Below are 17457 nucleotides of genomic sequence, written 5' to 3'. Positions count from 1 at the left end.
TCCTACCTTTTGAAACACACCTCACTCAGCTCTACCGGCAAATCTGATTACGTGAGCAGAGAGAAGATAAAAATTGACAACAATATATATGCAATTCCCGATCATACTGACCGATTCAATCGTGAATTCTAGAAATTTTCCGCGCTTCGGCGACAAAAGCTGATTCACTAAACAAACTCCCAACAATATGACAAATAGCGGTAAACAGGGTATCGCCGGAGGGGGTCTGGGGGCCGAAGCCCCCCAGAAGTTCGGCCTATAACCCTATGGGGGGCCCAAGACCAAAGTTTTTTGGGGGGGCCTGACGAAGTGCTGTTACGGCCCCGGTCCCGACCCGTAAAGGGACGGACGCGATCTGTGTCTATTAGTCCTGCACCAGCTCGTTGCACGTCCTTCGGCTAAACTAAAGCATAACAACTGTCTTCGACGGTGATAGACGTTACATGTACTGTACAAGGAGTATACCATTCTTTAAAAATTGTGATTACAGTTATATTCATTTCTGAAAATTAGACGTGTTCAAAAGAAATCGGGTGTGGTAGTTAGGCCCCGCTGTTTACCTTCCTCTACCCTGTCCGAATAATACCCGCGCCTGCTAGAGCTTTCCTGAAATACCAATTTCGGACAAATCTTGTGATAACATCAAACGAATTCGTATAATACAAGGTTCGGAACATTTTCATGATCAAACCATATCATCGTAAGAACCACTTTTCTCCGTCTCGTATTTACCTCTAGTACGCAACACAGTGACCTTGGATATGTATTAACATCACATATCCACAGTGGAACGCGATATGCGCGAAGAAATTTTGTTGCAAGAAATTCAACAAATATTACATGGATATTAAAAGATCGCTCTAGTGCGGTCGCGACCCGAAAACAATTTTCGGTTGGTTTGTGCGAATGAATGAATATTTTTTGTCAAAAAAGAGCGAATGGCGCTCAAAAAGGTTGAAAAGCTCCGCTCTGTTTCACCTCGGCGTTGTTGATCTCTATACAGCGAGAGCGATATAATAATCCGTGAGGCGACTCTTAATTTGTAACCATACGGATCGCATGACAACTTTGTGTGACTTACAAGCCATGTTCCCGCCATCTCCACCCAAATTTGTATTCTTATTTCGCTATAAACAGCTATAGGCTGGAATGAAATAATAATAACTGCAACCATATGAAAATTTTTCACGTCCTCAATTACTAGGATAACTCAAGATACGATTGCCACTGCACACAGTAAAACAAGTATTTTTCGAGCACAAAAAGATTCTCGCGAGAAGATCAAAAGCAGTGCAAAAACGCACCATGCAATTCCAAGATAAGACACAAGTAAACGGTAATAAATAAGGCAGTGTTACTAAGCCGCTAGCAGCACAAGATTCCTGCATGAAATATATGCAAAAGTATTCCATGCCGACATACAATGACGCAATTTGAAGTCCATCATGCTATAGCGCCGCTTCCGAAACGCTACCAATCCAAATCCACTGGATAGTTCCCGTCGAGACACGCGACGCAGTGACCAACTTCTTTGTCGCCGCTGTTTCCATTCGAAATGTTGTCGGATGCATTTTTGTCGAAAGAAGTTTTCCAAGCCCCGTTTCGCACGGATTTCACCAAACCGTCGAGAGAGAGATACGCCAAGCTGTCGGCGCCCATAATTTCGGCTATGCCCTCCACCGATAGCTGATTGGCGACAAGTTCCTTTGTGTTTGGTATATTTATGCCCATGTAACATGCGTTTTTGAGCGGCGGAGATGCGATACGTATGTGTACTTCCTTCGCGCCTCCTTGACGCAACATTTTCACGATCGGTCCCATCGTGTTGCCACGTACTATAGAATCGTCGACCAGCACAACGCGTTTGCCGGCTACGTTTTCTCGAAGTGCGCCGAATTTTTTGGCCACCGCCAATTGCCTTAATCGTTTGGTGGGTTGTATAAACGTGCGGCCGATGTATCTGTTTTTAGCGAGCACGTCCACGAAAGGCACGCCTACTTGAGCCGCGTAACCGTGCGCTGCGGGGGTAGAACTCTCAGGCACTGCACCCACTACATCAGCTTCAATAGGCGATTCAACACCAAGTTGTTGGCCGCAGCGATACCTAGCACCGTACACCATCTGTCCGTCTATTACCGAGTCGGGCCGAGCAAAATAAACATATTCAAAGATGCACAGAGCTGGAGGTTTGTTGCTAGGTCTGGCGACCACATCGAGTGAGGCAATTCCTTTTTTTGTAATAGATACAATCTCTCCAGGCGCGATCTCACGGTGCATGATCGCCCCTATACTCTGAAACACGCACGACTCGGAAGACACGACGTAGCCTTCTACGTGATTTTCATCGACGGGCGTCATGAGCTTTCCTATACAAAGCGGGCGGTTTCCGAACGGGTCGCGTAAAGCGAAAATTTCGCCTTCGTGCATGATTAAAAGTGAGTAAGCTAACGGCGCACGCCGCATCAGATACTTGATCCTCTCCACCCAGTCGCGTCCTTCTCTTTTCTCTGGCGGGTAACACAAGATCTGAGCTATTACTTCGCTGTCGGATGCAGTTCTTAGTCCGACCCCTCGCTCTAAAACTTCTTTCCGCAATGAATTCTTGTTAGTCAGCTCGCCATTGTGCGCGACAGCGATTTGCCCGTGTATATTCTCCAGTACGAAAGGCTGACAATTCTTGATTTCTGATTTTCCTTGCGTGGAGTATCTGGTGTGGCCGACGCCGAGGTTACCGGCGAGATTAGAAAGGGCGTGCGTGTCGAACACAGAGCTCACAAGTCCCATGCCGCGGTGATCATTGAATCTATCGGAAGGGCTTCCGGTTCCTGTGACAATGCCCGCGCATTCCTGTCCGCGATGTTGAAGCCCAATGAGAGCGAGGTTGATGGTATTGGCGACATCTAACTCCGTAGGCCATTCCCCAGTCGCCACACAACCAAATACTCCGCATTCGTGCGTCAAGACGCTCGATTCGCCGACTACATCATTAGAAAGTCCTCCTGAGGCCATTACAGAGAGGCAGTGACAGTGCCGTCAAACGGATGACGTGTGAAACTGCGATTTAAGACGAATCGTAAGCAACACTATCTCAGTAACTCTGCAAAGAAATTGGAACAAATAAATTAACTCTTCGGAAGCATCGATGTGTTGATTTTACGGAAGCTTGACCTCATTTACAAATGAGAACGTTACGCTAGTTCCTGAGGATATCGGGTACGAATAACGGAGGGAACAAAGACGCTGGTAGTTTGAAAACCTAGTTTTCGCGAGCAAGTATTGCAGTGTCACTCTTGAAGCACGATCGCGGACTAACGAAATAAATTGAGTGCTCTCAAATGAGACATAGTTGCGCAATTCCGTAACAATTTCGCCCTGCTCTGTCCGATAATGCTTATCGACGACATTTTCCGAACTATTGAATGATGTATTCATATTGAAATATCCAGAATATTTTCGGCTGACACTGGTCAGGGGTAATCGTCAGCAACAAGCAGAGAATTGAAAAAACTTTGCATATGAATAGTCGCCTCGCCACTAATTGCTGGCGAATAGCCCTGACGAGTGTCAGCCGAAAATATTCGGATACATTTCAACAAGAATACATATCATTCAATTGCATAATGAACTTCTGTACTTCTAAAAGAGTCTCGTGTGACAGTACGTCAGTCGTTATGCGATACAAACCATCTACGTCACGGCTCACGGTGCAGTATTAGTAGTATTATTGACTAGAAATGAATGATATATCGAAGTGTTATGTTCATGCAATTTATCCTTCTCTTATCGTAGTGGCATTCGTTTCGAGTTTTACGACCTAAATCTTAGCCGAGGTGCATCGGAGAAAGTTTATGTCGAAGATTTCGGACCTAGCGCGTAGCACTCGAACTGATTGTCATTACGATGTCAAAAATCCACGCTAGTGATGGATGTCGCATGGAACGTGACTTCTAAAGCGGTGGCGGAAAAATGAAATGACGCGGTAATTGTATTTGATATAAACAGTCGGGCAAGCTAGCACAGTTACCGGTCGCGTACTATTTATCCAATAATTTGATGGCGGGAATACGAAAAATACTCTTTGTAAAACGTAACGAAAACACAAGTTGAATCCGCATGATATATCATCACATGATATTTGTTGTAAATGCATTATCACCAACACTAGGAACATGGACTGGACAGTCATATTCGCTGGTCACAAATATTACGATGTAACCCTACCTACATTATGTAAACATCAATTATCCCGACTTATCAAAACGAATTAAGTATTTTTATCCAATACACAGAAATGCATCAAATATATGCCGACTTTGCCAGCACACTAAATACCGCAACTCACGAAGAAGGATACCGGGTGGGCGGATGCCATTCGCATGGTAGGCGCACACATACGAAAACACTCTTCCCAATTGCCGGCAAATAAATACATCAGGCTGGAGCTGTCTTACGAAATAACAATTCTTGAACAGCACCGATCAGATTGGAATGGAGGAAGACCATCCAAGTAAATGAGCCCCGAGCCGAATTCACGGATATCGTTAACTCAGTGTTATCACGCGCGGGACACGCCACGCACCGCATGGTGATGGATGGTTGAGTTATGTAACATTCGTCGGCGGTACGAGTTGTTCAACTGTTACAAAACAGGAGAAGGTGTGCAGTGAGTGTGCTACTATTCGTCGAAATACACACTTCTCAACTCCTTTCGCCGAAAGAGCATACCTGAATCTGGTCACCCCCGGGTAGAAGCGGACGGTAAGCTAAACCGGAAGATGCCGGAGGGCTTATTAAGTATTTTGCACTTGGACGTGGGTTAAAGTCGTACCGTTTTCGCGTTGGCAACCCAACCTTTTCATAGAATCGTACATCCTTTATAAACAACAACTTCGCGACTAATCAATTACCATCAAAAAGAGATCGTCGATATAACAAAACGATGCATTTAATCATTCACGGCGAACAAAATTCCACGTTATAGTGAACGTATCGAAGTCCGCAAAATTGCTAGATAACCAGCAGAGATCTTCGCCTACTTGCAGAATTTGACGAAATTGACAGAAGTGTGTCGTGTGCATTTAAAAAAATTAACGAAAACATTTAATTCCAAAAATGAACGACTCATCACCGGTACATCAACCTCTGGTTTCAGTATTCAATGAATTGAACGTAATCAGCATTTAGTTTCACCCGCCGGCCGCCCCCATACGATTACCGATGTATTAGACATCGTTACGGTAGCGGACCCCCATACGGCATACGGATAAAGCATGTACGCTACAAAGTTCTAGGTTTATCTACGCCGCAAAGCTAAATTACTAAATCAAAGGCAATTGCACATAGACTGCATGGCATTACTGATCTATGTCATTCAACAACTAAAACAAATTCCGCACCTTATCCATCTTCCTTCAGTCCAAAGTGTTACGTGTATCCCGTCTAGTTTATACTAACACTCACAACACGACACCGACAGTGAAAAGACAAATGCTGATAACTCAACCTACCCTCACCAAATCACGATTCGCTTCTACCTGATGAGATCCATTGCGGCACTACGGCACCAAATCGACTCGTAGTGCGAGCAGCTGAGTTACAATAACACAAAGCTGATGAAAGCGCCATGCTATCTCCGCAGCGAAGCGTGAAGAAATATGAACTCTGATGGCTTTTCTTCAGCTTTTTACTTCGTAAACATCTATTTACTTTGGATGTCAATATAAAAAAAATATGTGCAATTCCTTCTGATTTGTCTCTTATGTGGCTAAAGTCCGGACTAAATAGGCATCATGCAGAATGGGATAATTCTAATATCCCCAGAGCAATATCATAGCCGTTTACAGCATCTATAGTACATCACAAGCTTTGCGCTATGGTAATCTCATAATTATGAGCCGCAGATACTTCGGACTGTGACTCGAATTCGATGTTATTTTCGTACAATCGCTTTGACTCCGATTCATAACAAAATGAAAATGACTCAACTTGACCTAGTCCAGTTAAAATTTGAAATCAGAAAATGAGTGGTGACTAGGAACTAGGGGGCTGTCTTAGAGCTGTTGGTCGTGTAGGTCTCTATATCTCATGCGTTATGGTAATGATGTATTAGGCTATGGAAGGAATGTTCGTAGTTGAAGAGAATTAATGCCCTTATTATTCATCCTAAAATATATAATTTCCTGCTAATTGAACCCATGAATTTCTTTTCTGTATAAGGTTGTCCAGTTATATTATACAATTAACGAGCGCATATGCCGGCTAATCTACAGTTATACATGACAATCCTGCAATGCTGACTATTATTGTTGTGATCACTTTCGTACTTGCTGCTGTTCTTTCTGTGGGATTAGCCTTTTACCAAAGATATGTCTCTTCCAAGACAGCAAACACTAACCCACAATTTTGGGAGGTGAGTGGCCTATATTTACCTGCGTCATTATACTGGTGGTGATGCCAGTTATTATTGTTGGCTCTTAGCTAGGCAGTATGTTTTAGTTTTCATCTGTCTTGGAATCAGTGTCCTGTGTTCACACTATGTTTTATTTTTTGTTATTTTTTATTTAATTACTTCAACTTGGAAAATCATCGCTGCTCACATGTTATACTAGGCAAAACGTACCGAGATTCCGTAGGGGGGTTGCATCTACACTACACCAGGGTTGTTCTTGTTCCAAAAGAACTTTAATTCCAAATTTTTGCGGCTATTGGCTAAAATTGTTAGGTTGGCTAAAAAGCGTTGGACACAAAATTTGGCCCAATTCCAACCAGAAGGCTAGAAGGTAAGCTACTGGAGTTCAAAAATTTTTAATTTAACATAAAATGTTTGAAACCTTTTTCAAATTCTACTGGCTACCTCATAAAATTGATACGTCTGCAAAAACGATGCAAAACAAATTTGACCCAATTCCAATCCGTAGAACCGAAGTTGTTTGGGTACGGTATTTTGTTAATAATTCTGGGATTACCACCGACAATGGTAGCCCTATATATATTTTCTAATCCAAAACTTTCAACTGCAATAACTTCGCTTCTACCGGTTGGGATTTGTTATGTGTCGTATTGTCAGACAACTTGACAATTTCATGGTGTAGCCAGTAAAATTTGGAAAAACTTTTTTAATGTTTCAGCCTATATAATTGAATAAAATATTCCTAAACTCATGTAACTTCATTTCTGCTGGTTGGAATGGATTCGAATTTGGTGTGCAATGTCTTTTTAGGCAACTTGACAATTTAAGCGCCTAAAATGCAAGATTTGTAAAAAAAGTATTTTTGAACAGCCCTTGGAATCTACATCATTCTGGCATATTGACGAAGGAGATGTAAAAAAGCCATTAGGTTATTGAGTCAGCATCACCATTTTTCACTCTATCCTAAATACCGGATTGCCGAGCACCTAGTGGGAAAGTCGCAGTCATTGGTCTGATCCATCTGGGGCTCAAGCCGACAGCATTCCAATCGAGAAGCCTGTTATACCCTCTAGCTCTAGCATTATGTTATCTAGTCGCAAACACTATAGGCAGTTCTTATGTAGGTTGGCTACTGTAGGCCCACTTCATATTCATCAAGTTACCAGTTCTTGTGAATATGTGATTCAATATTCTACGAAAACAAACATACATTGTTGATACATTATTAGCAGATCACATTCAAAAATGTTTGTTACCACAGCCTACTTATTTGACGTTGGATCATTGAAAGAACATGACTAGCCTATAATCCTCACCAATTACCAGTCTCTCATATACCAAACATTCATTTAACAGTTTCAGAAGCTTTACTTCACTGCATTCTACCCAGCGCTGTTTTCTGATTGGCTGAATGCCCCGTATGTCTACAAATTGTTTTCTCACTATGGCTTCTTAGAAGACCAAATCACAATCATTTACGTCTGTGGCCTCGTGTCGGCACTTTTCACTGGAACTGCAAGTGGATATCTAATTCATACTTACAAGGAACAGAGAGTTGCTTTGGGCGCATCAGCAGTGTATGCTCTTGCATGCTTTTTGAAGCTATCAGCTGATTACAGGTTGGTGTGGTTTTATTTTGTGGTAATTGACTGCAATTCTATAAATCACGATACAATAACATGTTAGTTTAAATTTTTAATCGACACCTAATCACTAGTTCATATCATCAGGCTCATTATGTTGACGAGCAAGATTATATTATTCAATGTATATATAGGTTGTAAATTATTAGGGTGCAGAGGATAGGCTTCGGTCAACCAAACCGTAAATGGAAAGTTCAGCTCCAGCTTGAATCAATTTACAATATGGCCAAGTCAGGTTTCTGTGTAATAAATTCTTCTCTCATTTCAGCACGCTTATCATCAGTCGGATTCTTTCTGGCGCGGCCACTACACTGCTTTTCGCATCCCATGAGTCATGGTATGCTCGCTCGCATTTGGAGGTCCTCGATTTTCCGAAAGATTGGATCGAGATCACGTCAACCAAAGCTGCATTCGCTAGCTCATTCATGGCGGCGATGGCTGGGATACTGGCTTATTGCATGACTGAGGTTCGAGCAATTTGAATTGGCTGTCTATTGTAGTGTAGCCTTTTCCATGCCACCCTTGTAGATATGGTCTATGAGCCTTCTTTACCTAACAGCTTTACGGATTTGGTCCGGTTGCACCATCGTTGATGGCCGTGCCGTTCTTGGGCATCAGTGTAATGCTTATGCGGTCCAAATGGAACTCAATTGGACCACAATCATTGGACACTGAGGGGTTGGTTGAGCGGCCCAGCCCGTCGGCAACACAACTGAATGTTAAAAAGCCACGTTTTATGAAGATGTGTTGCGAAGGATTGCAGAATATTTTTAGGGTGAGTAATGAAGTTTTAAGACCAGCTATCCTTACACGGTGGCACAGTCGCCCGGAAACTTTCAACAACGTGCAATAGGATAAAATAGACTTGTCGAATCGTAGAAAATGTGGAGTGACCCAAGATAATACATCTGCAGCGGCATCTTTTCTCACTAAGTTTATTTAATATCTTAGTAGCATTGTGTCTTACAGAATTTAATAAGACAATATTTCTTTTCTATGTATCAATGGGAGTAATTTTTCTTTGTCAAATCGAGAGTTGTCAAGTCATCATAAGTGTCAGTAACTGGGTCGCAAAATACTTCCATACTATAGGCCTATTTGTGTGAATTGGTCACAAATAGGCACAGTGATTCGTGTAGCAGTAATTTCAGTGATTGGAGTCGAAGAGTGAGAGGTTATTTTTTTCGAACACGGAAATTATACACTCCTGCAACTAAGAGTTGATTTATCAACTTGGATTATAGTTTTTATTCTATTTTCCGAGGTCATAACCAAGTCACAAGGTTCGGAGTCACAAGTCAATCTCACATCTATAGTTATGACTTGAGTCAAGTCGAGTCATTTTCAATTTACCACCGAGTTAATATGTTCGTTTTTCAGTTCAATCCGGCTCAAACCACTTTTTTCAACTCTGCTCGAATTATATAAAATGACTCTCATTCATAATACCGGGGTATGGTAATTTTCCTTAGTTTGCAGTTTCTGGCCATATTTTCCAAGTATCAGGACTGATAAACGAAATGCCAAGGATGTGAGGACTTTGCTATTCTTCGAAGTTACAATGAAATGTCTGTGTTGTACAATAACTCGACTACAAGTCGAGTCAATACAAAAGTTGACTCGAGTCGAGTCATTTTAAGCATTTAAAAAAATGATTCAAGTCGAGTCATCAAAAATCGCGACCTGAGTCGGACTCGAGACATTACAACCCTGCTATTTTCCGCCTTGAAATCTCCATAGATCGTAATTCAGCATATGATCATGTAGTAGGCTACAAAGCTACTTACCTTAGTGTAAATGAAATATATATCTGTGATGTGATCAACGTACAGTATTGTCACAAAGTGCAATAAAACAGGTGTGATCGAAAAGTACCCGATTATCTTTCATGTGATGTAAAACTGCCATTATATTCTTCATGAGAACATGAGGATACATATTTCAACTTTCACACACTGAGGCACTCAATTCTGCCCTGCTCTAGTAACAAAAAGGCTACACGAGGCCAAAAGGTCTGTGATTTTGTAACTTTTCTAGCCTCAAATTTAAATGGTCTGTCCATGCAGTGTAGAGCCCGGATCTAACGCTGTACGTAGTTACGGCAACATCGTATATCAAAATGCCAATCAAACCATAAATAAAGAAAACTTAACGCCAATGAATGATTTTGGCCGTGGTAAAAACAAGGCTGATATTGGTAGGTAGAGATATGTTGAAAAAGAAAGGGCAATTTAATATCTTAGCACATCTTATCAGCAGGGAATTATTTTTTGACCTAAAGGATGCAAGATTTTGCACTAAAAAATTGAAGTTTTGACATCTTCTGACATTAAAAAATCATCATTCTGACAAAATTTTGCCGTCAAGTATTTAAATTAGGCATTGCTGCACATATGTTAGAATTGTAGTACTTTTCTACATTTCTGGTTGGAACTGTTTGTCCTTACGAAGTAGCTTGGCAAGAATAGAACAGACATCCTTAACACTAGAACTACCGGAACTTTGAACTACCTAGAACTACCATGTGGCTTTTTTGGCGCATGTTGAATCTTATTCGATTAAATGCATTTACCGGAGCTAAAAATCAGCACAAATCTCAACAAACGGCATCAGAAACCATTGTTTATTGCGCTCACAGCTACTTGCAATATTTTACATACACCTTAGGTCAACACTTATAAAACGAATCGCCGTTTTTTGGTGTAACATATAAGTGTTGCTCTGGTGCGCATTTGGTATTTGAGCACGTTCTTTAAAAATTTAGAGTAGGTTCCAGATCCGCTTTAGCCACATCATCATTGTTGGTTATTGCTGACATATCATAAAGCTTATCAGATAAGATTTGCATAATTCAATTTTGCAACTAATCCTCGATTTGCATATTTTTAGAGTATCGGCATTTTGGCAAGTAGACGATCATTCACATTCTAAGAAAACATGCACGAACCATCGTCGACTTGTTGGTACCCTCATACAATACTGCCTTGCAACCTGACCAATAATATCCCCCTGGTTTTGTTTCGTTATAACATTTAACCGTCACTGGTTTCTTGTTTGTGTTGTTTCTGAAGGAAACAGTTACCTCAGGTTGCAGTGAACTCAATATATATGTGTACAAATTCGATCTCTACACTGGCATCTCGCCGTTACGCTTATCAACAAGATGATAGCTTTGAAAAGTGTGGCTACATGAAGCTGCCTGTGTTCCTTCTGGTCCTGGGTAGCTTCAAGCAACTTTTGACAATAGTGTCAACTGGGACTTCGTTTTCTTCTCCAAGCGTATACAGCCACACTCACGTAACATTGTTTCGAGATGGATTACATCAGACTCTTCACATTACTATGCTTGGCAAATGTATAGATTATGGAAGAGGTGTCCTGTCCTATCCTTGCCTAAATATGATACGCCCTTGTACAGATACTTGGTAGCAGCAGCGTCCACCATCTGACATTTTACCCCAATTATTTGCTGGCATTTCGACCATGTAATGAACGAAAACCATATTATCTTTATCGAATTCCTACCTTTTTTTACTCCTTATGTCAATGGAAAGATCACGACTTCCATAAATCTGTTTTTCGAGAGGGCCTGACTAAACATAATGCACCCATGCCCTCAGTCCTCATATGCATTCAATTCACTTGATTCAGCTCACTCTCCCCCCGAAGATCCATCTCGTAGACCGGAGCAAAGACCCTTTGCCCTTGTACAGCCCTAGTATATTAGTATGGACAATACAGATGTCGGCTTGGTCTAATGGTACATTTCAAATTTCATGTCCTGTAACACGCTGAGCTTCAGAAATATAATATTACAGAGCATTGGTGACTTGGAACGAGGAAGATCCAGGGCCTTCTATTACAAGGGATGTTGTTGCTAACACAGTTAGACCGAGTCGATATTAACAAAGTTCTGTTGTTACAAACGGCTTTTCTGTGTTTATCAGATACATAACCACTTTCAAGAATATGAAACTGCGATGCCTGAAGGTAGAATAAGTGTAATGCGTCAAAAATGCCCTTCGGTAGTTCTGTGTATAACTTTTTTATTTGTACTAGATGAGTGATGAAAATCATGGGTAAGGTGGCCTACATAAAATAAATAAAAGTCAAGAAGTTTCAGCCGAACAGCGTAAGATTTGACTGAATGCCAGCTCTTCAAAAATGAAAATGCGTCAGAAAAGCCACTTGATCGTTCTAGTGTTAAACAGCAGCAGCTGTTTGCTGGCAACATTGAAGTTGTGTGTCAACTTATTTGTTTCATTCGATGATTTAAATTCACGAAGAGTAGACAATGGACCATCTACAACAGTGGGTCTATAAAGTAGGCTACAAGGTATAAATTATGTGTTCACCGACAGTGCAACCTAGCTACGACACCAAAAAAATGCAGATCGCAAGAAAATTACACTTGGTAAACAATGTTGACTTTTTTTGACAAGTCAAAAAGTAATCGCCCTATTAGATTAGAATATGACAGGAAAATGCTATAATTAGGAAATATGTGCTCATTTTGAGTAGTGGAAGGCAAGATTTGCTTTGATTTTCAGAATCCAGATTTGCTCCTCATCGGCTGCATCCAGTCCCTCTTTGAGAGCGTACTGACCATCTTTGTTTTCTTATGGACCCCGGTGCTTGATCATCACGACCCCCCACTTGGCATTGTCTTTGCTTCCTTCATGTTTGCAACTCTATGTGGCGGCATCGCATACAAGTAAGCCTTACCGATGACTCAATTTTAACTTTTCAACTGCTGACTATATATTCGTGTGTTTTCAGAATCTGGACAACTGTGTTGAAAATACCAGCCCATTCACTTTTAATAGGTGCTACCGGGGTAGCCAGTATTGCAATCTTGGGATGCGTTTTGTCTACCAGTCCGACCAACGAATTCCCAGTGGTATCATACCTGTGCTTTCTCTGTTTTGAATTCTCCGCTGGATCGTATTTTCCGTCAATGGCTGAAATCAAGCGTCAGGTAAATTTGTGCAATGCAGAACAGTAGCTCACTGTCGTCGTGTCGAATGGGAGTCTCGTCCCGCTATGGCAGGGGTCTGAAACTCATATTTGCTCAGGGGCCAATTTCCTAGTTTTTGATGACACCGTGGGCCGCAACATCATTAATATGGGTGGGGAATTCAATGTCTTTCCAAGTAGGTGAATAGGCCTTTTGACTGGAGTTTGTAGAATGACATTCCACACCCATCGTGAAAATGTGAATTTACTGTGTAGCAATTCCAAAAATCAAATATTTGAATAAAGTTGCTTTTGCACTTGCTTTCGACACAGGTTGCATAAAATGCTCTCGCGTGCCGCGTGTTTAAGACCCCTACTCTATGGAATGGTTCAGTTAAATCTACATGACTGAGCGTCAGCATATTGTGACCCTTGACTCCTTCCAGCGTAGACCTCAATCAATTTTGGGCAAGCACACAATACCATCTTGTAGATATTTCGGTTGCAAAAAATGTGACAGGAATATCAATGCCACTTTTGTCGCTGTGGAATCAATGTTTGTCTCATTGTTTCAAAGTTAACCATGGCCGAAAAAATGAAAACTTTACAAAAACATAATTCTATGGAAATGTGTTAAGACACTATGATTGCACAGCGACGACTGGTTTGGATTTTCATTGTGCCAACATTATGAGAGGAAGCTTCGAAGTAGGAGAGCAATATAATAAAAAACGAGTTCGGTCATCCCTGAAATAGTGTGTCTGTGACTTTATGTATTTCTAATATTTGCGTTGATTTCAGATCAAACCAGACCTTCAGAACTTTGCTGTTACCTCATGGTTTCGAGTACCGTTGAACTTGTTTGCCTGCTGCGGTTTATTGATGCTGCACAATAGTCTGAATGCGCACGGTACGAGAAAGCTCTTCACCATGTGCTTTTTCATGGTTGTAACTGCAATGGGACTCTCTCTGATTTTGCTCAGGTGTGTGTGGAATTATGTTTTTTGGCGAAATTTGTATTAAGCCTGAGTGGGCAACCACGGTCCTGTTGACAAAACGTAGAAGGCAGATATAGATATATATCTGTATAACCCTGGTCAGAAGTATCTAGGTATGACTATGTTGGTTACAAATCTGTTAAGAAGAAGTAGTCTTCAAGCAAAACTAATTGATTGGGCTGAACAAATATTCAAAACGTAGAATACTTTGTCACTAACCACCTCTGAACTTGTACGGTTCATGAAGACATCTGAACAGCAGGCTATTGGCAATTTGACGATTAAAATGAGTTTGCACAGTCGGATATTTCATCTCAGGCGACCATTTCGACGATGCGAGAAACTGGCTCATGCTTTTCCTAACTAAAAAATAAACAAAAATTAGGTTTTCAGGGGTCCGCCAACCGCCGGTTGAGAACCATTGTTCTAACTGTTTGAATTGAAAGCCTCACAATCTCACCTGAAGACATATTGGTGCATTGATATTTTATTTTTTGCCTATTTTCCGGTTGTTTTTCCTCTCCTGAAAAAGTAGGCCTTCTGTAGTCCACAAGTGTCACGGCAAATATTTGCTGATTAGACCACAATCGTTGTAAACCTTGAGAATTGTATAGGTGTTAGTATGCCGAAGTGGCTGAAGTAGTCACTGATGCTGTTTTGGAAGAAGCAAATGCAAATAGTTATTTCAATGGATGGCTGAAACAGCTTTTAGTAGATGTAGAAATAGGAGTGATGTGAAAGGTGCTGAAGCAGCTTCACAAAATTTTCTTGAACGATGCGAATAGCCTAAATAGCCAACTCCGAATGCTGGATGACACATACATATTTGGAGAGCTTCTTGGAGGTACAGAACTTCAATATACAATTCAATAGTATATTCATATTGAAATGAACCCGAACACTTTTGGCTGACACTCGTCAGGGGTAGTCGTCAGCAACTAGATTTCACAAGAACATCAACAATCGTATCACAAAATTTGAGGTCACTAGCATGAAATTTCGAATGAGAGAGCGTTAAACGTTCAATTCTCTACTAGTTGCTGACAATTACCCCTGACTAGTCTCAGCTGAAAATATTCGGGTTCATTTCAATGAAACCATACATATCTGTGATATAAGAGTCCGGATAGCATAGTGCACTCTGTGAACGTTCTGTTTAATGCAGTGGTTCGCAAACTGGGGGGCGTGAAAGCATCTGAAGGGGGGTGCGAAGCCGCAGTGAACTGAAATTTTTTTCGCGCTATTTACCTCCAGCTCATCGTTATTGCTCTGTGTATGGTCCGAATTTCCTATTTTAGAATTATCTCACCAGCAGTAATAACCTTCCATGCCGTCAAACTATCCGTTGGGATTGCTAGCATTCAGGCTTCTCTTATTAATATTTTATGATATGACGATAAGGGGCGGGAGGGGCAAAATATTTCACTATCATAAAGGGGGGCGTGTCCGAAAAATTTTGAGAACCAATGGTTTAATGTGACCATTTTCTTAGGACGAAGAAGAAACAACCGGATTATGGCACGGCTTTAGACGATGTAACTACATGAGCCGACTCCGTGATAGTACAAGCACTGTCATATATCTATGCAAGTTCCAAAATGAAGCTCTTCTACACTCCATGTGTTACATATATATACTGACCACGTTTTTCAATCAATGGAAGCACGTTGGAATCAAATGCCGTAATGCGAAACTCGTTTAAATAATATATAGACCATGTCCACCATTTGCGGTTGTAGCTTGAGATAGCGCTGTTATGTAACGAGTTCGCTATATATATATAATGTAGTCTGATCTGATGTATTGCATCTCGCATGAGATAAAACTGAACTTCTCAATTACGAAGCATTCTGTGCAGTAGGTATATTTATCTTCGTCCGGGCCTATTTTCACCGTCAATATCTATGTGGGCAAAGCTGTTCGCAAGGTTTCTGTTCATGCTTCGTTCAAGTAATGTGATTGTGCATTGGGATATTGCAACAAACTGAGAACCTGATGATATGTTCAATGGTGTTGCATGGTACCACATGAAATGGTTTTGGTGATTATATTGACATGAACAATGAATATCCTTGTAAAGTTAAGCTTAGTCAATAAGACAGCATAGTGTGAAAGTTGTGGTTCTCTCAAAGGCCCAGGGCAGCGACGAAGGTGCTGGATCTGGCCTGCGTCTTCTGGGGGAGATGGCGCCTGGAATTACCAAGGTTCTAAAAATAGGTGGATGGATAATGCAACCGTAAAAAATGATATGATGCTGTCAAAAGTTGATACCTCCTGTGATGCATCAATATGAATCAAGCACTCTACACCTCCCGCATTGCTTAATTTGCAGCTTTTGACAGTCCATGCGAACGAATTGCGACCGTTTTCCCAACTATACATACTTACTTGAGTAGGTTTAAAGAGAGAGAGATATGATATTCTTTTTCGCCTGCACCATCGAGATGCTTTGACGACGGAGTTGCGATACGGCCCCATGAGGTCATCTAGTCTGCGCCCCCGTTTTTTTTCTCCTCCATGCTATCCGTGATTGCTGAGCGCCTAGCAGGATAGCTGCGGATACCATTTTTCGAGTCTTTGGTATGACCCGGCCGGGAATCGAACCCACGACCTACCGCTCGAGAAGCCCATTACACTATCTCGCTCGGTCAGTCAATTCTACTTCAAATAGTTTTTGGATACTTTTAAAATATGAACTTCTACTCCTACTTGAGTAGATTTTTGCGTCGCTACTTCTACTTCTACTTGAGTAGCTTTATTGACTACTTTGGCCACCTCTGGCTAGTTGTTCCTCGAGGACGAGCGTGTAGTCGAGCGCTTTTGACTCCGTTGTGAAGAAGTGGTTATAAGGACTGCGATCACAATGGAACCGATACATGAACCTGGCCGAGTAGGCCATTACTTCCCTAAAATAGCAAAACCAGAAAAAGACCGATAAGTAATATTTTGATGTCACGGTGATTGCTTAACCGCCGGATTCCCTGTGCGAGAGTTGTAGGGCACTGCAGTATGTACTGACTGCCGTACCAGATGTAGACTCTACACTTATTATTGCGCGCATTTGTAATGGAAATAACCGTTAGTTGGTTAAGACCAAGTTGCAAGGCGCATTATAAAGATGGTATGTCGAACTATAGTCACTCGGACGGGATCGAATATAAGATCTCTAGCGAACGCGATAGCGATATCAACAACTGCGCCGCACCCAACCGCGTCAGAGAGGAGACAATTTTTACATCATTATCGAATGCAACTCTCGTTTCCATTCTATTGTCACGCTTGATTTCACCTGGATACCATAGTGTTCCACTAGAACACTATTACTTTGTTTCCATGCTCGGCCGACGGTCGGCCGAAAGGCCATGACGCATGCGTTGTACATGTCGGCCGTGTTTCTATAGAGACTGTAGGATGGAGTGCTAACTCTCAAAACCGTGTTTATGTATTCATC

The 17457-nt window shown here is 41.5% G+C and overlaps 2 protein-coding genes across 2 annotated transcripts; one reads left to right on the top strand and one right to left on the bottom strand.

The window, feature by feature from the left end:
- Positions 1–1232: 1232 nt before the first annotated feature.
- On the bottom strand, positions 1233–5549 carry LOC145439447 (amidophosphoribosyltransferase-like). Its single transcript, XM_080316929.1, has one exon. It carries the CDS (start codon positions 3007–3009, stop codon positions 1471–1473), a length of 1539 nt encoding a protein of 512 aa, XP_080173055.1. The 5' UTR covers positions 3010–5549; the 3' UTR covers positions 1233–1470.
- Positions 5550–5624: 75 nt separating this feature from the next.
- Positions 5625–16073, top strand: LOC145439448 (solute carrier family 61 member 1-like). Its single transcript, XM_080316930.1, has 8 exons — positions 5625–6409; positions 7766–8028; positions 8321–8519; positions 8612–8827; positions 12603–12766; positions 12832–13030; positions 13810–13991; positions 15499–16073. The coding sequence occupies exons 1-8, from the start codon at positions 6290–6292 to the stop codon at positions 15551–15553; spliced, it is 1398 nt and encodes a 465-aa protein (XP_080173056.1). The 5' UTR covers positions 5625–6289; the 3' UTR covers positions 15554–16073.
- The last annotated feature ends 1384 nt before the right edge of the window (positions 16074–17457 follow it).

This window comes from Botryllus schlosseri, chromosome 5, assembly GCF_051294905.1.
Source record: "Botryllus schlosseri isolate E-star chromosome 5, Bs_hap1, whole genome shotgun sequence".
Taxonomy (NCBI): Eukaryota; Metazoa; Chordata; class Ascidiacea; order Stolidobranchia; family Styelidae; genus Botryllus; species Botryllus schlosseri.
The sequence above is the reverse complement of the archived record's forward strand: the minus strand, read 5'-3'. Positions and strand labels throughout refer to the sequence as shown.